The sequence below is a fragment of the Misgurnus anguillicaudatus genome, chromosome 3 (genome assembly GCF_027580225.2).
Source record: "Misgurnus anguillicaudatus chromosome 3, ASM2758022v2, whole genome shotgun sequence".
Classification (NCBI taxonomy): Eukaryota; Metazoa; Chordata; class Actinopteri; order Cypriniformes; family Cobitidae; genus Misgurnus; species Misgurnus anguillicaudatus.
In genome coordinates this window covers 37,430,610-37,455,360 of record NC_073339.2, presented here as the reverse complement: position 1 = coordinate 37,455,360, position 24,751 = coordinate 37,430,610, and the positions used below count along the sequence as shown (strand labels likewise).

The following is a 24,751-nucleotide window of genomic DNA, read 5'->3' as shown; positions in this document are numbered from 1 at the left end:
TACACCAGAACTAGACCCGCCCGAGGAGCTGGAGAAAAAGCGAATCTGCCGCATCATCACAAGAGATTTCCCGCAATACTTTGCAGTGGTTTCTCGAATTAAGCAGGACAGTCACCTGATTGGTCCAGAGGGTGGAGTGCTCAGCAGCACGCTTGTTCCACAGGTTCAGGCTGTGTTCCCAGAGGGAGCATTAACCAAACGAATACGGGTGGGACTACAGGTACAGTGTTCAGATGTGCCATGCAAACTTTATTATTGGTGTCATGGCATGATGTGCCCTGATGTGTGCATTTTTAAGTGCTTTTCCCAATTGGGCTCATTTTATTTAGATCAATGCTACTAACAGCATGTACTGTATGGGCTTTTTAGTGTCATGGAGATTGATGTGTACTGTATATCCTAAAACTGTGGCTTATGTAAGGATGAAATAAAAATGTATAGATTTCAGATCACAGCTGGTTGGTACACCACAGTACACAGATCAAGGGAAATCTGTTAGATCTCTCATTCAATTCAGTTCAACTCAGATCTATTTCTATAGCATTTTTCATAGTTTTGCATTGTTTGGAAAAAAGCTTTACAGTAAATATGTACTATATACGTAGGGATGTCACGATTCTCTGAATCCTCGATTCAATTACATTTTCGATTCTAAGGTCATGATTCGATTCGATTCTCGATTTTTCACTAAACTTTTATGAAATATAATATCTGACCTTGAACCCTGAGATGCCCTGCCGTGTTAGTCGTCCTGTCAGATGAACATTCCTGTCAGTACTTTGAAATTTAAAAAACGCGCTTTTATTTTTTTATCAGACGAGATTGTGAGACTATACCCCAATAACTCATGTTTAAATGCTGTTTTCATAACTCTTAAGCAACTGACATAAGCTGAAGGCGGGAGGTGCTTGCTTTTGTTTGGTTTCCCATGTAAAGAGCAGCTCGCGTGGTGTCTTCTGCATCTGCCATGCTATCTTTTGACTGGCTGTAGCTAGCTAAGTTAGAGGAGGTTGACTCGCAGCACTCAACAAGTGTTTTTTTTCGCTTGACAAGCCGGCCGGTCGTGACATGGGGGCGTGGTAGCATTGGCGATTCCATTTTTTTATTCAAAGTTCAAGGTTGTGACTTAATTTCGATCGTGACACCCTTATGTATACGTACAGGCAGTAGAGACATATGGAAAGATAGAAGCTTATTTTATATATATATCCTCTCACAGTCCCAACCAATCAGTGAGGAGCTGGTAAGGAAGATTTTGGGCAGCAAGGCCACATTTAGCCCAATTGTTACCTTGGAGCCCAGAAGACGCAAGTTTCACAAGCCTATCACCATGACAATTCCTGTCCCCAAAAGCCAAACCAGTGACGGGACCAACAATACACCCACCCTGCGATTGCTATGTAGCATTACTGGTATGTGAGGACAAAAATAAGATTTAAACTTAAAATGCTTACATTCTTAGAAAATGCGACTATATCTAATAATGTGGCATTTTTAGGCGGGACAACTCCAGCTCAATGGGAAGACATAACTGGATCTACGCCTCTAACATTCATAAACCAGTGTGTCTCATTTACCACTAATGTCTCAGCAAGGTGAGTATTTACCGACTGAGATTTTATCAGGGGTTAACAACGCCAGATTTAATTACAGAGAATTAAAAGACTGTTAAAATCTCTAACTTAAAAGGACTCTGAAGTGTACTTGATTTAATTTATTGTTTGTCCTCACAGGTTCTGGCTCATAGATTGCCGTCAGATCCAAGAATCTGTGAACTTCTCTAGCCAGTTGTATCGTGAGATCATCTGTGTTCCCTATATGGCCAAATTTGTCATATTTGCCAAAACACTGGACCCCATTGAAGCACGACTCCGCTGCTTCTGTATGACAGATGATAAGATGGATAAAACCCTGGAGCAGCAGGAAAACTTTACTGAGGTGGCCCGAAGCCGAGATGTTGAGGTACGGCCACATGCTTCTTGATTTACAGCAGAAAAAAATCTTGACTCTGGAGATCTACTGTATCTGCAGACCCAGAATTTGGTATTATTGTCCAAGTGTCACAGATAAAAGTACCTATATTTTGTTTGTTTTTATTTTTGAGGTACTAGAAGGAAAGCCAATCTTTGCTGACTGCTTTGGCAATCTTGTACCGCTGACCAAAAGTGGACAGCACCACGTCTTCAGTTTCTATGCCTTTAAGGAAAACCGTCTTTCTCTCTTTATCAAAGTAAGCACACATTTCTGATGCCACACATTTATTATTATAATGGATTAAAGGGGATGTGTATTTTTCAGTATTAAATATTTAAAAATGCGATAAACGCCAATTAAAACAAATTTGTTACCACCAAAATCAGTATTGTATCAGGTCAGTATTAAAAAGTAAATTCTTAATTTTACGCAAAATCTGATATCCGCCGTGTTATTCTTTCATCTTTTCTCCTTTTTCCCAAAACGGAATAAACGGCAGTCCTCCTCTGCAGAATGCAATAAATCCGCTCAGCAAATCACAGCGCATCATACCATGCATTGTAAACAACCTATTTGTAGAGTCATATATAAATAAGGAATCTGTTTTTTGTCTTCTGTAGCATTTGTTATCTGGCATTCTGGTAGTTTAGTAGCAAATAAAAGATAACTAGTGTACTGGTGTCAACATTATCATGCCTCTAACTATCCAAGGGCTGTGTTTTTTTAACAGATTCGTGACAGCAATCAAGAACCATGTGGCAGATTATCTTTTACAAAAGAGCCACGAACATATCGCACACTAAACCTCAATGCAATATGCAATTTGAACATCTGCCTGCCTGTCTACTCAAAGGTAAACACATACAAAAATCCTACAATAACAGCCACATAAACTCGAGTTTATTTTTATTTAAGTTGTATTGTACTTAAGTTGCCATTAATTGAATTAATTTATTCTATTAAAGGACTCTGATTCAGACCAAGATGGAGATGAAGAGGTAAAATCCTATTTTAAATAAAATTTTCTTATAGATTACATCATTTTTTCTTTTTAAAATCCTGACTATTTTCTGTATTAATGTTTTCTGTATCTTAATCGTTTGCAGAGTGACAAGACTCAAGAGAAATGTAAGCAATATTGCAGTGCATTAAATGATATACACTGCTTTTTCTTCCATTCTTACTACTTGTCTTGTAAGTATAAGCAAGGCTGTTAGTCTCCACAGAATAAGCACACTGGTAAAATAATGTGGAAGATGTCTTTATTATCTGATTTACTTACAGAAATTGTATTTGTGGATCCTTAATTGCTGTGCTATGGCTGATACATTCTTAAAAATAAAGGTTTCTGAAAGGTTCTTTGTCAGGTTGTAAAGATTAATGGAAAAGAAAATGGTTAAGAAACGTTGCTTCAACGTTTTTTTTTCTTGTGGAACCAAAAATGTTTTTTCTATGGCATCACTGAAGAGAACCCTTTTTAGAACCTTTATTTTTAGTGGTGTGTACACATCCCTTTCATTCTTCAATTTTAATTTGAATGGTCTGCTGTTAAAAAACATTACATTCAATTTCAATCAATTCCCCAACAGTATCTACTTCTGGCATGAAGTTTTTTTTTTTTAAATGTTTAATGCAGTTTACAGTAAAATGGAATACATGCCAAAGACGATACTGGAAACCAAATCATTTTCCCTGACAACAAAGTCATACTGATCAGGCAACTCCACATATTTTTGCCTGTAATGAAATCACCTGCTTGTCCCAAAATTCACCTTTGCATGGATCATTTCCATTGCATGGAAATAACTTGACTTACACATATTATATTATTGTATATGTGTGTGAATGTGTCTGCTTAGCCTGGATGTGTGGATATCATTTTTGTGAATACATGATTTATTTGTCACCTTTTTCGTTATTATGGTTCACATTTGTGTTTATTTTTCTCATTTACCTTAGCCTTATAACAATGTTCCTCTGTTGAAGAACTCCATGATAGATTCAATGATTTACATGATTAAATAAGCCATAGCATTTCATAATCTATAAGCCCCTGATCTTACAATATCTCAGTGCAGCTGTTAAGGGCTTAAGTTGCTTTAATGTATCTGTCTTTGTGTTGTTGACATGAGGTCTTCATGCTGAAAACAATCTTGAGATGCATCATTGGTGCGGTTCCACTCTGTGTTATGATACTTTTACCATTTGTTCTTTGTGCACAGATTTTTATGTTACTTTTTATTATACTTTGTTTTTCTTTATACTTTCCCCTCTTGTGTAAGTGTATGAGTGGATACTTGAGACAGTATGACATGTTTAAGCAAGTTATTTCCTGCCTATTCTGTCCCCTCACTCTGTAACTCTCTTTTGCTTTGCTTAACTGCTCCCATGCCTCCCGAAATTCTTTGGATCCAGTCTAGTTAAGCCTAGTCATCTTCATTTTGTCAGATAGTTTCCTCATCATCTAAACTGAAGACAGTTTGTATGCTCCTGCCCTGACTACTTTTCCAATGTCTTTTGTCCTCTTCATGTTCCCCTTTATTCTTTACAAACCCCATTTGCTGTTCAAATGGAAGACAATGATGGATCTGAGTCAACAGAATTTTCCATGCTGCAAATCGTCCATGATCCTGCTACACTTGCAAGTCCAGATCTGCTTTCGGATGTGTCTGATATGAAGCAAGACTTGATTAAAATGTCAGTCCTTCTGACCTCTGAAAAATCAGAACATTCGTTTTCCACAGAATCAGGACAGCAATCAGAAAAAACAGGGAATGAGGAGGCGGATGAGCCCTTTGTGATTGTTGAAAAAGTGAAAAAGGATTTGGAGAAGGTAGAAGAGATCCTCTGTAAAGGAACAAGGGATGAAACAAGAGGAGGTGCAGCTGGGAAATCCATAAGCATTGATAATGAAGAGTGGATACTTCTCAGTAAAGCAGATGTTGATGAATTAGAAAGCAAAAATATCACAAAGGCTCCAGAGACGGTCTTTCAGGAGGTGCAAATCAAACGAGACACTATACTCGGTTCTCCTCCTAAAAGAGATATGTCAGGGATGGTTTCAGATCTCAGCACTGATTTAGAGCAGTGCTTTACAGAAATCCCGGTACAAGTTAGCCATCCACAAGATGCAGAAATTGTTCAACAAAGCTTTAAAGAGGTTATTCTGACCCGTGGTAGTAAACACCGTCCAGCTAAAATCAAAAAGCCAGCAAGAAGAAAACGTATAGAGGGAGAGTTTGCAAGTGGCAGTTCAGAAGATGATTTGGAAAGGATGAGTAGGAGTCAGTCTGAGGAGTCTTTAGATGAAGATGCAATTATTGGCATATCTGTACCTGTTTTCGGATCAGTTCCTGTGTCTCCCAAAGTTGTAGAAACCCCGATTGGATCCATTAAAGACAAGATTAAGGCATTGCAAAACAAGGTTGAAGAGGAGAAGGACGTGGAGACTCAAAAATGGAAACCTCAAAAAGTGAGTGCTTCTCAAGGGAAGGTTTATGTGACAGAGACTGAAATTTCTCCAAAATCCCCCAAGTCTCCAAGATCTCAGACAGAAAGGCTAGAAGAAACCATGTCTGTTAAAGACCTGATGAGGGCATTTCAGACTGGGCAGGACCCATCAAAATGCAAGTCTGGACTTTTTGAACATAAAGCAATTACGACGGTAACCTCTGAAACTGCAAGGTCTGTTGTAATTCAAGGTCCCCCACACGATAACCAAATGACAGTTACAACCCAACATTTACAAGACGAAATTGTAGCAGATAACAAGATCTGCAAAGAATCAAGTGTTATTGACACAACTGAATATAATGAGTCAACGATATTGGATCACGGAACACCAGTGATGACCCTAGATAGTACGCAGCCCAGCCAAAATAAAGCAAGTGATCAAGCTGAATTTATTTCAGAAGTAATTTTTAATTTTGGAAAGCAAAGCCCCCCAGAAAACCAGTCTACGAATGAAATGGTTGATCATAATGAAAAACCATCTCAGGAACCAGTCAGATTTGAGAGTGAGGAACTGCAAAAAACTTCAAAAATGGTTATAAATGAAGACGTGGGGTTGATGTCTGAGAGAGTAAATTATATCATATCCCAAGACCGAAGATTGTCTGTAGAACCCCAGATCAGCCCAAACAGGAAACCGTCAGAGGACTTCAGTGCGGACATTAAGGCAGAACTAGAGGACAATGCAGAATATCAGCTCTTTAAGCAAATCTCTGGTGCAGTAAATAAGCAATATGTAATGTGCAGTGATGGTATTTCTGCAGAGGATGAGGAAGAACAAACACACCAGGCAACTATGGATTCTTATTCATATGATGCAGACGCAAACATTGAATTTACTAGTAAAGTGGTGCAAGGTGAGCCCTTACTTCTGAGTGAAATGCATGATGAAGAATTGAAAGAAAGCCCTGATAGTGACAAACACGAGGCTTTGGCAGACTCTCCTGTCAATAGTACAGGGACCAAGACACCTCACTCCAGCACAGGGGACAGTGACAAACATGAGGGACTTGCTGAAACCCCTCAAACTAATCCTGAAATCCATGTTTCTTTTTTGGATACTACAGCAGAAGACATAGAGTATGCATTTGAGCAGGACGTTCGAATCAGACAAAACACTATACTCTGTTCTCATTCTAAAAGGGATATGTCAGATATGGTTTCACATCTCAGCAGTGACTTAGAACAGTGTCTAAAAGAAACAGCAACACCAGTTAGCCATCAACAAGATGCAGATATTGTTCAAGAAAGCTTTATAGAGGTTGTTCTGACACGTGCAGCAGAAATTAAAACTCCAGGAAGAGAGTTTGCAAGATGTAGTTTAGAGGATAATTTGGAAGGAATAAGCAGGAGTCAGTCTGAAGAGTCTTTAGATGAAAATGCAGTTAGTGGTGGATCTGTACCTGTTTTTGGATCAGTTTCTGTATCTCCTAGAGTTGTAGAAACCCTGACTGAAAACCCAGAAGATAGACATCCAGGGACTCTGGAGAGTATAACTGAACAGGAAATCCAAATCATACGAGACACTAGACTCTCTTCTCCACCTAAAAGGCATATGTCAGGTATGGTTTCACATCTTAGCAGTGATCTAGAACAGTGTCTTAAAGAAACACCAGTACCAGTTAGCCATCCACAAGATGTAGATATTGTTCAAGAAAGCTGTAAAGAAGTTGTTCTGACCTGTGATAGTAAACACCGTTCGGTAGAAATAAAAATGGCAGCAAGAGAGTTTGGAAGTTGCAGTTTAGAAGAGGATTTAGAAAAAATAACTAGGAGTCATTCTGATGAGTCTTTAGATGAAAATGCAGTTAGTGGGGGATCTGTACCTGTTTTTGGATCAGTTTTTGTGTCTCCTAGAGTTGTAGAAACCATGATTGAAAACCCAGAAGACAGACATCCAGGAACTCTGGAGAGTACAACTGAACAAGAAGTCAGAGTCAAACAGGGCGCTATACTCTTTTCTCCTCCTAAAAGGGATATGTCAGATATGATTTCACATCTCAGCAGTGACTTAGTACAGTGCCTTGAAGAAACTGCAGTACCAGTTAGCCATCCACAAAATGTAGATATAGTTCAAGACAGCTTTAAAGAGGTTGTTCTGACCCATCGTAGTAAATATCATGAAACAGAAGTAAAAATGCCAGCCAGAGAGTTTGGAAGTGGCAATTTAGAGGATGATTTAGAAAGAATGAGTAGGAGTCAGTCTGAAGAGTCTTTAGATGAAGATGCAGTGATTGGTAAATCGATACCTGTTTTTGGATCAGTTTCTGTGTTCTCAAAAGTTGTAGAAACCCCAACTGAAAACCCAGAAGACAGACATCCTGGGACTCTGGAGACTGGGGGTACAACTGAACAGGAAATCCGAATCAAACGAGACACTATATTCTCTTCTCCTCCTAAAAGGGATATGTCAGATATGGTTTCACATCTCAGCAGTGACTTAGTAAAGTGCCTTGAAGAAACAGCAGTACCAGTTAGCCATCCACAAAATGTAGATCTAGTTCAAGAAAGCTTTAAAGAGGTTGTTCTGACCCATGGTAGTAAATATTATCAAACAGAAGTAAAAATGCCAGCCAGAGAATTTGGGAGTGGCAATTTAAAGGATGATTTTGAAAGAAAGAGTAGGAGTCAATCTGAGGAGTCTTTAGATGAAGATGCAGTGATTTGTGAATCAATACCTGTTTTTGGATCAGTTTCTGTGTCTTCAAGAGTTGTAGAAACTACAATTGAAAACCCAGAAGACAGACATCCAGGGACTCTGGAGATCGAGGACACAACTGAACAGAAAGTCCAAATCAAACGAGACACTATATTCTCTTCTCCTCCTAAAAGGGATGTGCCAGATATGGTTTCACATTTCAGCAGTGACTTAGAACAATGTCTTAAAGAAACACCAATACCAGTTAGCCATCTACAAGATGTAGATATTGTTCAAGACAGTTTTGAAGAGGATTTTCTGACCCATGGTAGTAAACATCATTTGGGAGAAGTGAAAATGCCAGCAAGAGAGTTTGGAAGTGGCACTTCAGAGGCTGATTTGGAAAGAATGAGTAGGAGTCAGTCTGACGAGTCTTTAGATGAAGATGCAGTGATTGGTGAATCGATACATGATTTTGGATCAGTTTCTGTGTCTTCAAGAGTTGTAGAAACTCCAATTGAAAACCCAGAAGACAGACATCCAGGGACTCTGGAGACAAAGGACACAACTGAACAGGAAGTCCGAATCAAACAAGACACTATACTCTCTTCTCCTCCTAAACGGGATATGTCAGATATGGTTTCACATTTCAGCAGTGACTTAGAACAGTGTCTTAAAGAAACACAAATACCAGTTAGCCATCTACAAGATGTAGTTATTGTTCAAGAAAGTTGTGAAGAGGATTTTCTGACCCATGATAGTAAACATCATCTGGGAGAAGTAAAAATGCCAGCAAGAGAGTTTGGAAGTGGCAGTTTAGAGGATGATTTGGAAAGAATGAGTAGGAGTCAGTCTGACGAGTCTTTAGATGAAGATGCGTTGATTGGTGAATCGATACATGATTTTGGATCAGTTTCTGTGTCTTCAAGAGTTGTAGACACTCAAATTGAAAACCCAAAAGACAGACGGCCAGAGACCATGGAGACTGAGGACACAACTAAACAGGAGGTCCGATTCCAACGAGACACTATACTCTCTTCTCCTCCTAAAAGGGATATGTCAGATATGGTTTCACATCTCAGCAGTGACTTAGAACAGTGTCTTAAAGAAACACCAATACCAGTTAGCCATCTACAAGATGTAGATATTGTTCAAGAAAGCTTTGAAGTGGATTTTCTGACCCATGATAGTAAACATCATTTGGAAGAAGTAAAAATGCCAGCAAGAGAGTTTGGAAGTGGCACTTCAGAGGCTGATTTGGAAAGAATGAGTAGGTGTCAGTCTGAGGAGTCTTTAGATGAAGATGCAGTGATTGGTGAATCAATATCTGTTTTTGGATCAATTTCTGTGTCTTCAAGAGTTGTAGAAACTCCAACTGAAAACCCAGAAGACAGACATCCAGGGACTCTGGAGACTGAGGACACAACTGAACAGGAAGTCCGAATCCAACGAGACACTATACTCTCTTCTCCTCCTAAAAGGGATATGTCAGATATGGTTTCACATCTCAGCAGTGACTTAGAACAGTGTCTTAAAGAAACACCAGTACCAGTTAGCTATCTACAAAATGTAGATATTGTTCAAGAAAGCTTTGAAGAGGATTTTCTGACCCATGATAGTAAACATCATTCAGGAGATGTGAAAATGCCAGCAAGAGAGTTTGGAAGTGGCATTTCAGAGGCTGATTTGGAAAGAATGAGTAGGAGTCAGTCTGACGAGTCTTTAGATGAAGATGCAGTGATTGGTGAATCAATACCTGATTTTGGATCAGTTTCTGTGTCTTCAAGAGTTGTAGAAACTCAAATTGAAAACCCAGAAGACAGACATCCAGAGACCATGAAGACTGAGGACACAACTGAACAGGAAGTCCGAATCCAACGAGACACTATACTCTCTTCTCCCCCTAAAAGGGATATGTCAGATATGGTTTCACATCTCAGCAGTGATTTAGAACAATGTCTTAAAGAAACACCAATACCAGTTAGCCATCTACAAGAAGTTGTTATTGTTCAAGAAAGTTGTGAAGAGGATTTTCTGACCCATGATAGTAAACATCATCTGGGAGAAGTAAAAATGCCAGCAAAAGAGTCTGGAAGTGGCAATTCAGAGGATGATTTAGAAAGAATGAGTAGGAGTGAGTCTGAAGAGTCTTTAGATGAAGATGCAGTGATTGGTGAATCAATACCTGATTTTGGATCAGTTTCTGTGTCTTCAAGAGTTGTAGAAACTCAAATTGAAAACCCAGAAGACAGACATCCAGAGACCATGGAGACTGAAGACACAACTGAACAGGAAGTCAGAATCCAACGAGACACTATACTCTCTTCTCCTCCTAAAAGGGATATGTCAGATATGGTTTCACATCTCAGCAGTGATTTAGAACAGTGTCTTAAAGAAACACCAATACCAGTTAGCCATCTACAAGATGTAGATATTGTTCAAGAAAGCTTTGAAGAGGATTTTCTGACCCATGATCATCTGGGAGAAGTAAAAATGCCAGCAAGAGAGTTTGGAAGTGGCACTTCAGAGGCTGATTTGGAAAGAATGAGTAGGAGTCAGTCTGAAGAGTCTTTAGATGAAGATGCAGTCATTGGTATATCTGAACCCGTTTTCGGATCAGTTCATGTGTCTCCTAGAGTTGTAGAAACCCTGACTGGAGACAGAATGGAAACTGGGAAGACAGAAAGTACAAATAAACAGGCAATTATTGTAACATCTTATGAAAGAGTGGAGAGTGACAAGAGTGATTTTATATGTGGAGTAATCTCCCTAGAAAACAAAACTGAATCACCATTTCTTGATGACTCCAGGACTGATTTACCATCTCCATCCACAAAGACTGAGTCACCCTCCCCTAATGATTCTAAAATTGATTCACTCTTATCATTTACCAAAGCTGATTTACCATCCCCTGATGATTCTAACATCATAATTCAAGACACAATTCAAGTTAAGCAGTACAGCTATATGGAGTCTATGGGCGGTGAAACAACCATACAGAAAAGTACAGAAAGTACATATACAGAAAGTACTTCGGTCTGTAGTGAAAGTAGGAAGTCTAAAGATTCTGAGATAATCACTGAGCCTGAGGGGATACTTCAGTATAGTCTTCACAGTGAAGATGCACCAAATAGACCTCTTAATTTGGATTCACTGGAGTTTAAAACCATGACTGACTCCAAAACTTTCTGTCAAATGGACTCACTTGAAACTAGTCCCGTGAAAGAAGATTCGTCATCTCATAAAAGCCCAGACTCTATTGAGCCAAGTCCAATCAAGGAGTCCCCATGTCCAGACTCTTTAGATGGAAGTCCCACAGGGCAAGGGCATGATCTTCAGGTATCTGGACAATTGGGTTATATTGAAAGGGTCTTCTCAACGAGTCAGACTTCAATTTCACATACTGCAGATTCTGTAGAAAATGCAGAAAGTCAAAAGAAAAGTGAATCATTCCAATCATTAGGGACCTTGCAGACCTCAGATATGGAAGATGTTTCTATGACCTTGCATCCAAAAGAAAGCGACAGTGATGAACTTGAGGATACCGATGCCTTACAGAGACAATTTACTCCAGAAGAGCAGATGTTTAAGCAGACCTCAGATATGGAGGATGTTTCTATGACCTTGGATCCAAAAGAAAGTGACAGTGATGAGCTTGAGGATACTGATGCCTTACACAGACAATTTACTCCAGAAGAGCAGATGTTTAAGCAGACCTCAGATATGGAGGATGTTTCTATGACCTTGGATCCAAAAGAAAGTGACAGTGATGAGCTTGAGGATACTGATGCCTTACACAGACAATTTACTCCAGAAGAGCAGATGTTTAAGCAGACCTCAAATATGGAGGATGTTTCTATGACCTTGGATCCAAAAGAAAGCGACAGTGATGAGCTTGAGGATACTGATGCCTTACAGAGACAATTTACTCCAGAAGAGCAGATGTTTAAGATGGCTGCAAAGATCAAAACATTTGATGAAATGGAAAAAGATCAAGCAAAAAAGAAAAAAGTCAAATTTGATTTTGATTGTATTTCTAAAGAACCAAAAGAAGAAGTGCTATCACCACAACAAAGTCCATTGGACTTTAACACAGTGTTAACCAATGAATCACAAGAACAGTGGATAGAGAACCTTACTGAATCTGACCCACCTGGCCCAGTATCACCCTTTTTTTCCTCATCATCAGGTGATGAATATGACAGCCCTAATTTAGCTAAGTCATCACACAAGGTCTCAGAAGAAACCATCCAGGTTTTAAAAACCATGGACGAAGATGAACAGGATCATAGCCATTTGGGGACTGTTGATTTACAACCATGCACATATAGACCATCTGTGCAAACACACATAGAAAATGAGGAAGATTATGAAAAGATCCATTCAGAGTACTATAATGCAGTAATTGGTGAGGTTTACACTACTGATGCAACAGAGCAGGATGTAGTTGTTACATCACAATTACAGATCAAAATGGAAATTGAGATAGCCAGTGATGTTGAAAATAAGTCTCCTGGTGAGAGCCAAACATCTGAAAATATCACTGAACCAATTTCCCCACTTGATCTTATGTGTACTAATACTGCTGAAAATAAAGTGCTGGATGAAACCCAAGCAGTTGCATGCATTTATGAAGAGGACCATAAAGGAATATCAATAGAAATGCCATCATCACCAAGAGACTTAGTTCCCTGGAGTGCTGAAATAGAAGATGATGAAGCATTTGATGCACGAATCGAGGCTGAAGAGCAGAAAATACTTGCTTTGTGTACGGACAGACGATCTCGTGAAACCACACCTGACACAACTCCAGGACGAACACCTACTGAAGAAGGGACACCAAATCCATTCCTTTTCCAAGAGGGAAAATTGTTTGAAATGACTAGAGGTGGAGCTATTGACATGACCAGAAGGACCGTAGAGGACAATGAAGAAAGAGTCTTTTTCCAAATAAATGAAGATCCAACTGAGCAAGATACATTTGAACAAGCAACATCCAATACCAGTGAATCTGTTGCTTCTTTTGAGCTGCCCTTAGATGGTATAATGCAGCAAGACCACATTACAGATGAGGCTGATTCAAAATCTGAAGCCTTTAGTGAAACTGAAACTGAGGATCTTGTGCAGTCCAAATTTCAGGACCCAATCGATTTTTCCATGCAAAGTGAACAAGAGAGTCCCACAGAGAATCGTTTAATCTATGAGGACACGCTTATACCAAATATTGACACTGCCACATCTACAGTAACACGAACTGTGTATTCTGAGCAAGATCTGGAATCCTCTGACTCTTCAGTGGAAGATGATCAGCATTCTGTTGTTGAAATGCCCATGTTCACTCAAGAATCTGTTGATTCAACTAGTGTTTCAGACCGTACTGTCAATCAGAAGCAGTCATTATCTTCGTTTTCCACAGAGTCCAAAGAAATTGTTACTGAAATGGAAGACATAACCCCCAAACCAAAAATACACATAAAAGCAGCTAGTTTTGACAGAACTTTAGGGCAAGGAGACTCTACTGAGCGAAGTCAAAGGCCTAAATCTGAGGCTGATATTGATCATTCAGAATGGTCCATGTATGTCGCAGAAGATCACATTAATATAGATTTCCCCAAACCAAAGACTTTATCCTCTCAGCTGCCTTTTCCACAGGATCAAGATGATTTACCACAGCCATCCAATCAACCCGAACCTTCTTTTGAATGCTCTCAGGAATTGGACCTAACAAAGACAGAGTATGAAAAAATCAAGGGAGACAGAGCTTCTTTTGACTCAGACATAGAAAGTAATTTGAAAATAGTTCGACCCCCATCTATAGGTGAGGATGTCTTTGAGACAAGACCCAACTGGGAAGATAGTGTGGAGACACAGATGCAGAGAATCTCAGACAGCACCACTCCAGACCAATGTAAAGGTATCTCTACTTGGCTCTTGCCCCCCTAATCTTTACTCCAAATTGTACCTTATTTCCATACAAGTTTCCTCTTTTAAGTTTGTTGTATTTTCTTTGCTGTGTCTTGTTGTCTTTTGTGATGTCTTTTTTGTTATTTTTTTGTCCTGTGGTTTGTGCTGTATTTTGTCTTATCCTAATATTTGTGTGTGTCTTATGTTTTGTAACTTTCTATGTCATGTTATCCATTTGTATATCAATGTTTACATGAACTGAAATCTCAAGATTGACAGTCTCTGCATTTGTTGGCTAATAATTCCTGTGCAATGCATGCCCACTGCTGCATGTTTTATAGAGAAGTAGCAAAAAATTAAAAGTTCAATGAAATCTAAAAAAAAATTTTTTATAATTCCAAAATAATTGGGGTTTTCCTCCTCCATAAAACGACCTCATATTTTGTTTGTACAAGCAGCTTATTATTACCTATAGTTACATTTTAAGGTACCATCTAGTTTACATAAAATGACAGTGGTGTGTCATGATGAAAAGATGTTTGACCGTACCTGTCCATCAAAATGTGGGTTCATTTATATGCAGTGTCTGAACTTTTTACACAGTCCCCTACTCACCAATTTCCCAATAGTTCTCAAAATTTGCTGTTACATTTATGCATTAGTCAGACACTTTGGATAAGAGACTTGCATTGCATTTAAGGTTTACCTTGTACGGTATCAGTATGTGTCATGTGGGATCGAACCCACGATTTTGATGCTGCTAACAAAGTGCTCAACCAGTTAAGCCACAGCAATGCCCAATTATCTTGCAGATTAAACACCACATTGGTTTAAAGCAATAGCTAATGTGGCATTGCCTGCGCAGTCTATAGGAGTGCTCATTTTGTGAACGCTCCTATGGATCGAATCTGAGGGAATTGACAAACAACCTATGCTGTCGTATGGAGGATATGTTTAAAGAATTAATTTAACATATTGTCAATTATTACAGTGGATACTTAGTCACTTTTCATTCATGCTGCTGCAAAATGCTGACACAATAGTTGATTATGCTCTATTATTAGACATTTTAGGCAGGGTGATAAGGACCACTATCAACTTCAAATAATCCAGATAGCAAATCAAAGGGAATTTCTTGTTTTTATGTTATTTGTTGTTTCTACTTTAACTAATGTTTACAGCGGATTGGCATGATGATGCAGATAGGAAAGAAGAAACTTTGGCCATCATTGCTGACCTTCTAGGTTTTAGCTGGACAGGTAAGTTAATAGCAGACCAACACTTACATTTTATTCTTAACCCCATTTTAGCATCTATTGGTATTTTCATGCCGATAGCTGGGTAATCTACACACAAGTTAATCCACACAAGTTGGGGGAAGCGCAATTTGTCATATCTAATTCACCTAACCTGCATGTTTTTGGCCTGTGGGAGGGAACCAGAGTAAACCCACGCTGACACAGTGAGAACATGCACAGAAAGGTCACCTAACCCAGCCAGGACTTGAACCAAGGACCTTCTTGCTGTGAGGCGACGATGCTACCCATTGAGTCACTGTGCCGCCCATATCATTTTAATAGGGTATTTTTTTACCCTAGCACAAAGTAGTATACATGCTGCAGGTTTTTAAAGAGTTAAGGTTTTTGCTTGGTGCATGATAATGACTTTCAATGAGAAATAAGTAAAAAGAGAGGGTGGCACCTCTGACAATCTCTTCAAAATCTATAAAGATGAAGTTTATTTATCAAATATATAGTTTAGAATGTGTAGTGGTCTAACATTGTAATTTTTTCTTTGTGAAACAACAAGATGCTAAGTGACGTGTGGTACAAGTGTCTTTCACCAGCATGAACTCTTAAATTCTCAAAATATTTACAGAGCTAGCCAAAGAGTTGGAGTTTAATGTGGACGAGATTCAGCAAGTGCGTGCTGAAAACCCAAACTCACTACAAGAACAGAGTCATGCCCTTTTACAGCGCTGGGTAGAGAGAGAAGGAAAGCATGCAACTGGTGAGCCTTTACAGTCAAGTAAAAATTTGCTATTTGAGTGCTCAAATTAATTTAAAATCATAATATTTAAATATCCCTTAATTGTCTTAAATTCCACAGAAGATACTTTGATTAAAAGACTTACCAAAATAAACCGCATGGACATTGTTCATCTTATTGAGATTCAAATGCACAAGTCAGTCCAAGAGCAAACCTCAAGAACATATGCAGAGATCGAGAAAACCCTGGACCACAGTGAAGGTAGAGCAATGCATTAACACATTCTTGAATAATATAGAGATTCAAGGTCTTGGATTATCAGTGAGAGTACTTTGTCTTTGTAGCTCTCTCCTCAGTTCAAGAGGATGTTGACAGTGTTCGGATGGTGCGGAGGGTGGAGACATCACAAAGGCATCCTCCAGCTGTGTCAGAAGAAGACTTATCTGTGGCCTCTCTCCTTGACATTCCATCATGGGCTGAAACAATGGGAAATGCTCATTCAGAGAGCATTCATGGGGATCTAATGGAGGAACTGGAGATCATCCAGTGAGTGATATGCACATTTACTTTTGAGTAGAGAGACTATTGGGTAATTACATCTATGGTAATCAATTCATGTCTACGGAATTATACGTTTTATATTGTTGGAAACACTTAGGTCTGGCAACACTGGTCACTGTAATCATCTATATACAACTTAGTGCAAAGCCCATACGATGATCAGAGGTTCAAGCTAGCACCATCTAGCTTGATATAGTGAATCATATACTATACAACAACTTAATTATAGTAGAGATCATGATCAGAGGTCCTGACTTATCACCTGATAGCCCACAGTAATGCAATTGCTGGACATCTTAGTAAGCGCTGTAGACAATTAGCATGAATTTATACCCCGGTTGTATATTTATGGTGACAAAGGATATTTCGTAATACTTTAGAGTAAATTAGAAGAGTCAATAATGTAACAATTTATTAGCCAGGTAGGAAAATCATAATTCAGAAGCCAATTTACAATCCAATTCAATTATGAAACAATCAAACGAAAAAACATTGCATACCTGGCCAAACGATAAAGATCTGGCTGCAGATTCCTCGAAGCAAAATAAAATTACATGGGGTACATTTCTAAATATAGAAAATCCCACCTGAACCATTTACAAACTTTCCTTAAATATACAGAATGGACAAAGCATATAGGAATTTGGTACAGATTGGTTGTTGTAAACTCAGAGCTTTCCTTAATTTGCATACAGAGGGTAATTGGTTTATGTCTAAGGTGGGAGGTGTCTATCAACATTAAGTGAAGTTTGCTTAATGTACTGTTTCACTTTAACATTGAATTCTGTTGTTATATGAATGAGCCCATTGTACTATTTGCACTGAGACATTTCCAATGATATCAGACAAGACCAGTTTCAGATTATTTGTGCATGTAAAATGTAGCATTTCATATACAGTTTGTTCTGTTCTGAGAGTATCAGTGATGTTTGAAAACCAAATTTGGTCTCTGTGGGAAGTACACTGTAATCCGTAGAGAGCTGTTTTCCCAGGGCCCCCATTGGGCAACCATGCTGTGCTCTTTGGTGAGGGGCTATCTTTACAGGCTTCTTTCAGGAAATTAGCCTTACAACTTTCCTGTCTATATTTCCCAGGGACAACTTCACCAATCAGTGGCCATCCCAAGAACTCAAGAAAGAACCTACAAATGAAGCTGCAGAAGTAAGTTTCTTACTTGGTGAAGGTGAAATAAAACAGGATGTTTCAAATACCACAGATATGAAACTAGTACAATCAGGTTTTCCAGTCATTGGATATGTTTAAAGTCTTAGGGAAGACTCAGAATCACATTCATTTACAACCCTCATAAACAGCTAATTTTGTCAAGTCTTGGGAAAACATTTTGTTTTGGGTCTTTAATTTTTACCATTTAGCTTGAGCAGACATTGACTTTGGGAACATTCATAGTATAGGGTCATACCGTAGTTAACATAATAACATGTTATCCTTAACCATTACTTGGCCTCTATACAGCTGATAATTATGATTTTGACAAGCTTGGGTGTGATCAACATCTTTCTTTTATTCTTGAACAACATTTTACTAATAGAGTTTTGGGTTTATTGCTGATTTATTGTTTTTATTGCTCCATCAATGCCTGTCAGTTCCCTTGTAAGCTACAGTAATAGATTGGACAAGACAAAGGTTTGGGATAGTGTTTTTTTACACCAGTGTTGATACATGACCTAAAAACATGTTGACCTAGAAACCCATCCTACTTGGCAAAATCATGATCATTCTCTAAAGCCAATGGGTGCAACAATGATAACAGACAGCTTTCTTCTGACTCTCATTAATTATTTATGATTGCAGGATTCTTGCACATGGAAATGTTTCTGAACTTGCCTCTATTAACTGAACCTGTTGCATATTCTGTTTTGGTTTCTTGTTTATCTCTCATTCAATATTCAAAATATCCCTTCAATTTCTTGTTTTCTTTTATCATACTTTCCATACCTCATATAATTTATGCCCTAGGTTTCATCATCTGAGGAGGATATTGAAGCTGAGTGTGAACTTTCAGACCATGAAAATGTCTGTCCATCTCCATCACCCATGGGTTTGAACAGTTTGTCAGAAATTCCTCAACTAAATCAATCAGAGGCATCTCAAAATGTTTTTGATTTTAGTCAGGTAACTATTGCCAGATTTTCATCAAGTGATAATGCAGCTGTTTCGCCAACAGTTGAAACTGGCAACATAGTACCCGACCTACTGAAACACACTTCACCAGACAGTCAAGATGAAGAATCTCAACTCCAAGTACCAAAGTGTCAGGATGAAAGTTCTGTTGTTTTAGATCAAGTGTCACCTGTGTATGAAAAAAGTGATTTAGAAAGTAATGAAAAGTCATTAAAGACAAAACTCTCTGAATCCAGTGAAATGTCAGACACCCCACAGTCCTCTCCATGTCATGAAAGCAGATCATCTGAAAGTGATAGTTTGCTTCCTGAGAGAATCCAAATGTCTGACCAAAATATCAGTCCTCCTTCTTCTCTTCATGCTCTTACTGGTACCATAAATGAGGCTGATAACACTTTTTTACAGAGGCCTGAAACATATCAAGAAGTCTCCAGAGTTACTCCAGACCTTATTAAGTCCTCTCCAGAATCAGATCAGGTGTTTGACAACAAAGAAAAGTTCAGTGATTTAGACACATCAGCATTATTGCAAAGCTATGAGGTAGAACAGCAAAATGTTGCTGAAACTTTTCTTGCAACTGCATCGCTGCTATCATCTACCAATAATGAAATTACAATTTTGAATCAAGAGCAATCTGAAAACATCAGCTTTTCACAGCAACCCTCTGAGCTAATTTTGTCTAAAGCTGATCCCAAGACTGATTCTCATGAACTATCAGATTCTCCCGGAGAGCAAACAGAAACCTTAGGAGAATACTGGGATGAGAATGAAGATTGCTATTGTCCTGAAGAAGAGCATGAAATAGATACACAATTGAATTTAACTCATGAACCTCTTAAAGATGACACTCACGGCTTCAGAACTGAACTGTTGTCCCAGTCTGAAACTGACTCAGACACATGGATTCAATCTGGAAAAACACAGTTGAGTGAATCGTCTCCTTTCTTTAGCTCTGACATCAGTCCACAAACACCAGAAACAGTCATAGCTTTTGAACATTTTGACTTCGAGGAGCAATCCTCTGAACTCAGATCAGGAAGTATTGAAAACCCTGTTTCAGAAGACTCAATGCCTGGCAAGCCCACAGCACCCCAATGTTCAATACGGCCACAGTCAGAATCATTTATGTCTGGTGCATCATTCCATCAGCTAGATGAAAAGCATTTTGGTCGTAGTCTATCTGACTCTTCTCAACCTCTGGTAAACATGAATTCAGCATTTGAGGAACCTTTATCCCAGGAGAATTTATTTTCAGAAGAAAAACTTTTTGACCAGTGTCTCTCTGGGACTTCTGAATCCTTGGCACGTAGTCTCACCAAGTCAGTGCTCGAGGAACCTGTTTCCCAGGATGACAGTGGCAAGGCATTAATTGAAAAAGACTCAGGACACCCAGAGTCAGAATCGTTTATGTCCGGTGAAACATCCCCACAGTCAGAAGAAAAACCTTTTTCTGGGTTCTTTGAACACTTGATAGAAACTGTAAATGTGAAACCAATGCTTTCTCAAGAAAGTTCGGGGACTTCTTCTGAGGATGATAAAAGTAAAGTTTCAATTTCCCAAAGTTCAAAACGGCCACTGTCTGAATCAGATATGTGTGGTTTAACATCCCAACCGTCAGAAAGTTGTTCTGGTCGTTTTCTCTCTGAGACCTCTGAACCCTACAGTGTTAATAATCCACTGCTTGATGAACTGCAGAATATGGCTCAAACAGAGAACTCATCATCTGATCAACCTGCCATCTCAGAGGTGGATGTTTTACCAGTTTTTGAATTTGAAAGTGCAAAATGCCATCTTGGTGTATATCAAGAGGATTCATATATTGAAAAAACATCAAAAGAATCAGTGGAGGATACTATATCTCAACTGCCTGAAAACAAAAACTTAGAGGAGGGCACAGAGATGGATTCCACCACTGATGTACCAAAGCCATGCAAAGATGCAACACCAAAACTCATTGATCAACATGATGACTCTGATCTGGAGACATTTTTCGACTGCAAACAGACCACATCAGACTACTCTGAACAAGAGGAAGACGAGCCATGGAAAAACCCAATAGCCCTTAGTAAGAATGTCCTGAAGTCTACTGTTGAAGAACTGAAACAACAAGTAGATCTTAGTGGTCCCTCAGCACATGTGCCATCTGATGAGAGCCCTCACTGGTCTATAAAGTCTTCAGATAGTGACGATTTTGAGGATTCCCCTACCATCCATGAACCCAGTGAGGAGGAGAAAGATGTTTACTTTTCAACTCGGGATTCTTCTTCACAACCTCCTCAGGAGCTTCCTCCTCGAGGAGGGGCTGAGTATAATGATGATGATGATGATGGTGGTCTGAGGAGGGTAAGAGTCCTAAGCATGACCTCCCATTCCCCATCCTTCACTGAGCTACCCTGTTTTATTTCCGGCTGATTGAGTTTGCTCTACAGTATAGGGATGGTGATTGATTTCACTCACTAGATTGATTTTTGTCGACTTGCGTTGCAAGAAATAAACAGATGGTCATGTCACATTCACAACTTAACAGCAAAGTAGATGGCTTACTTTAAGGCTTGATGTTGAGGCTTGTGTGTGGTGCTGCAAGTATAATATTTGACATTGCAGATTATTACAGCAAGAAATAAGATAACAATAGTTGCATTTGTGATGCATAATATAACATTTTCTTGATATATCTCTATATTTTACATGCATATAAGGGTTTTGTTGTCCTGTTTTCTTTAAGATTGTTAACCAACCAACCAACCAAACCAAAGATTAAAATAACCCAGCATTTTATGGAGTGCATATTTTACCCAACCATGGGTTAAAACAACCCAGCAGTGCATGTTTTATCTTAGATGTTGTATGTTTCAAACATTTATTCTTGAATAAAATCATGACTGTTAACACATACTGCTTGGTTAGGAGATTGATGAGGCATTAGGTGTGCTGTCAGATAGTTCTGATGAAGATGTGCTGACCACCAGAGTGGTGCGAAGAAGAGTCATTATACAGGTACAGACCTTGAAAACCGGGCTCTTAGAATTGGGACTGGGAGTTGGTTGCTCCATGTTGGAGGTTCAGTTGTTTCAAAGGTGTTCTAACTTAGTACACTAGATAATAAGTTTGGCTGCCAAAGCCTACTCACTAACCCTTCCTCAAACTGTTGCACAATGGTCTCTAACTGATCTCTAGTGTTTCCAAACTGTCATTGGTGCAGTTTTAATGGAATGAGCTATCAAACAATATTTAATTTGGGGGATAAAGGGGTGGAGATCAAAAATGAAATGTTGGGTAACAAATAATTGGACATGGTTATATTACAGAGCAGTTAGAGACCGTCTGGAGGACTGTATTCAAATGTGTCTATTCCCTTGATGTTTTTTTGTTTTCTTTGATGTCTACAGCGCTAATGTCTTTTTCTGAAACTGAAACTACTTTAAAATCCTGCAACTGTGGCTTAACCTCCCTGCTCTTCAGTTTTTGGTAGAATTTGTCCATTTTTTACTCAAATGAAATGTTATTTGAGTTAACCTGAGAACACTGTAATGAGGTTGTTGACCCTGAGCACCATAAAATGGACAACTTCTATGAGAAGTGTGCACCTTTTTATATAATTGTAATACTATTTTTAGTATCATTTTTACTTTTGCTAACCCTAACCTTTACCCAACTCCAGGGGAAGCTGGCATATGGAGTACACTGCTTTAGCTGGTGACATGTACTGATTGATTGATCTGTCTCTTAAATAGGGCGACGATGTTCCAGATATTCCTCCACAGTCCGTGACAGAAGAGCAATATACAGATGCACAGGGAAACCTAGTAGTGAAGAAGGTACATTGATCTATCCATCACAAATACTTTTCATATACAAACACTGACTCATGATATATACGCTCACTTAAAAGATTATAAGGAACACCTGTTTAATTTCTCATTAATGCAATTATCTAATCAATCAATCACATGGCAGTTGCTTCAATGCATTTAGGGGTGTGGTCCTGGTCAAGAAAATCTCCTGAACCCCAAACTGAATGTCAGAATGGGAAAGAAAGGTGATTTAAGCAATTTTGAGCGTAGCATGGTTGTTGGTGCCAGCCGGCCCGGTCTGAGTATTTCTCAGTCTGCCCAGTCACTGGGATTTTCACACACAACCATTTCTAGGGTTTACAAAGAATGGTGTGAAAAGGGAAAAGCATCCAGTATGCGGCGGTTCTGTGGACGAAAATTATTCAAGCTGATAGAAGAGCAACTTTGACTGAAATAACCACTTGTTACAACCGAGGTATGCAGCAAGGCATTTGTGAAGCCACAACACGCACAACCTTGAGGCAAATGGGCTACAACAGCAGAAGACCCCACCAGGTACCACTCATCTCCAGTATAAATAGAAAAAAGAGGCTACAATTTGCACAAGCTCACCAAAATTGGACAGTTGAAGACTGGAAAAATGTTGCCTGTTCTGATGAGTCTCGATTTCTGTTGAGACATTCAGATGGTAGAGTCAGAATTTGGCATAAACAGAATGAGAACATGGATCCATCATGTCTTGTTACCACTGTGCAGGCTGGTGGTGGTGTAATGGTGTGGGGGATGTTTTCTTTGCACACTTTGGGCCCCTTATTGCCAATTGGGCATCGTTTAAATGCCACGGCCTACCTGAGCATTGTTTCTGACCATGTCCTCCCTTTATGACCACCATGTCCTCTGATGGCTACTTCCAGCAGGATAATGCACCATGTCACAAAGCTCAAATCATTTCAAATTGGTTTCTTGAACATGACAATGAGTTCCCTGTACTAAAATGGCCCCCACAGTCACCAGAACTCAACCCAATAAAGCATCTTTGGGATATGGTGTAACGGGAGCATCGTGCCCTGAATGTGCATCCCACAAATCTCCATCAACTGCAAGATGCTATCCTATCAATATGGGCCTTTCAGCACCTTGTTGAATCAATGCCACGTAGAATTAAGCCAGTACTGAAGGTGAAAGGGGGTCAAACACAGTATTAGTATGGTGTTCCTAATAATCCTTTAGGTTAGTGTATAATAATATTGTACTACATAAACAATAAATCTTGCTTTGCTTACCTGTTTGCTACCTGCTTATATCCATCCATTACAAATGTTGTACAGCACATACTAACAGCTCATTAATTTCTCTTTCAATTTCAGCTCTTTTGTATTTAAAGGTCTAAATTTCATTGCTTTCAACCGTTCAAATATAAATTCATGATATATACTAAATATACTAAATCATACCAGATCCATCTACATTGAATCATGTTCTTCTAAATAAACACTCTTTACCTGTTCAGGTAACCAGGAAGGTGATTCGTCGTTGTGTTTCATCTGATGGGGTGGAGAGAGAGCAGGTGAGGGTGGAGGGCTCTGAACAACACCCTGTCATTGTGGAGCAGGGGGATGGATACTCCAGAGTGATGAAGAGGACAGTACTTAAGAGTGAAGGACATCAGACAGAGGTGTGTGATCGAGCTCTTCTGCATCTATATTGGAAAAAATAAAATCTCTTAGTTTATAAAGTGCTATTAGAAAAGATCTGGAATATAAGAAAATACACAATTAAAATTAGGGACTGATTGTTTTTAGTAGACTAGTGGGTAGTAGGTAAATATTTACCTTTTTGTAATACTCCATGCAAAAATAGTAGTCTTTACAGAGTCCAATCTTGCATTTACAGGGGTAAACATGCATGTCTTGATTTTATGTTGATTTTTTTCTTGCTTTGTTCTAAAAAAATTATATGCATTTTATATGATTTCATACGAAATCAACCCTCTAAACACATTTCGTTTCCCCTGAGATCAGGTTGGGTTATCATATAAAAATGTTATCCACTGCTTACCATACATAGAGCAAGTGTAACTGAAATTGAGCAATCCATGACTAGTTAAAGCAGAACCCATTCACTGATCAATGTCCATACTAGTTGAGTTGTAAAGGTGACAGATATAAATTCTGACATGTAATGTTAAATCATGCTGCTGCTGCTCATAATGAGGAACAAGATGACTAAATTATAATTT

The 24,751-nt window shown here is 38.9% G+C and overlaps 1 protein-coding gene across 10 annotated transcripts in view; it reads left to right on the top strand.

Annotated features, from left to right (window-relative positions):
• Nucleotides 1-24,751, top strand: part of ank2a (ankyrin 2a, neuronal) — a 93,934-nt gene that overhangs the window by 65,549 nt on the left and 3,634 nt on the right. For 5 of the 10 annotated variants that reach the window (XM_073866123.1, XM_073866127.1, XM_073866129.1 and 2 more), the window contains 18 exons: nt 9-220; nt 1,220-1,412; nt 1,499-1,595; nt 1,734-1,962; nt 2,105-2,230; nt 2,705-2,827; nt 2,940-2,972; nt 3,081-3,102; nt 4,551-14,036; nt 15,208-15,285; nt 15,905-16,036; nt 16,136-16,276; nt 16,360-16,561; nt 17,671-17,737; nt 18,554-21,061; nt 21,626-21,715; nt 22,453-22,536; nt 24,023-24,187. In XM_073866123.1, the coding sequence (XP_073722224.1) occupies nt 9-220; nt 1,220-1,412; nt 1,499-1,595; nt 1,734-1,962; nt 2,105-2,230; nt 2,705-2,827; nt 2,940-2,972; nt 3,081-3,102; nt 4,551-14,036; nt 15,208-15,285; nt 15,905-16,036; nt 16,136-16,276; nt 16,360-16,561; nt 17,671-17,737; nt 18,554-21,061; nt 21,626-21,715; nt 22,453-22,536; nt 24,023-24,187 (13,988 nt within the window). The remainder of the gene's footprint in view (nt 1-8; nt 221-1,219; nt 1,413-1,498; nt 1,596-1,733; nt 1,963-2,104; nt 2,231-2,704; nt 2,828-2,939; nt 2,973-3,080; nt 3,103-4,550; nt 14,037-15,207; nt 15,286-15,904; nt 16,037-16,135; nt 16,277-16,359; nt 16,562-17,670; nt 17,738-18,553; nt 21,062-21,625; nt 21,716-22,452; nt 22,537-24,022; nt 24,188-24,751) is intronic. The other 5 variants (XM_073866134.1, XM_073866130.1, XM_073866128.1 and 2 more) reach the window with 1 other exon arrangement.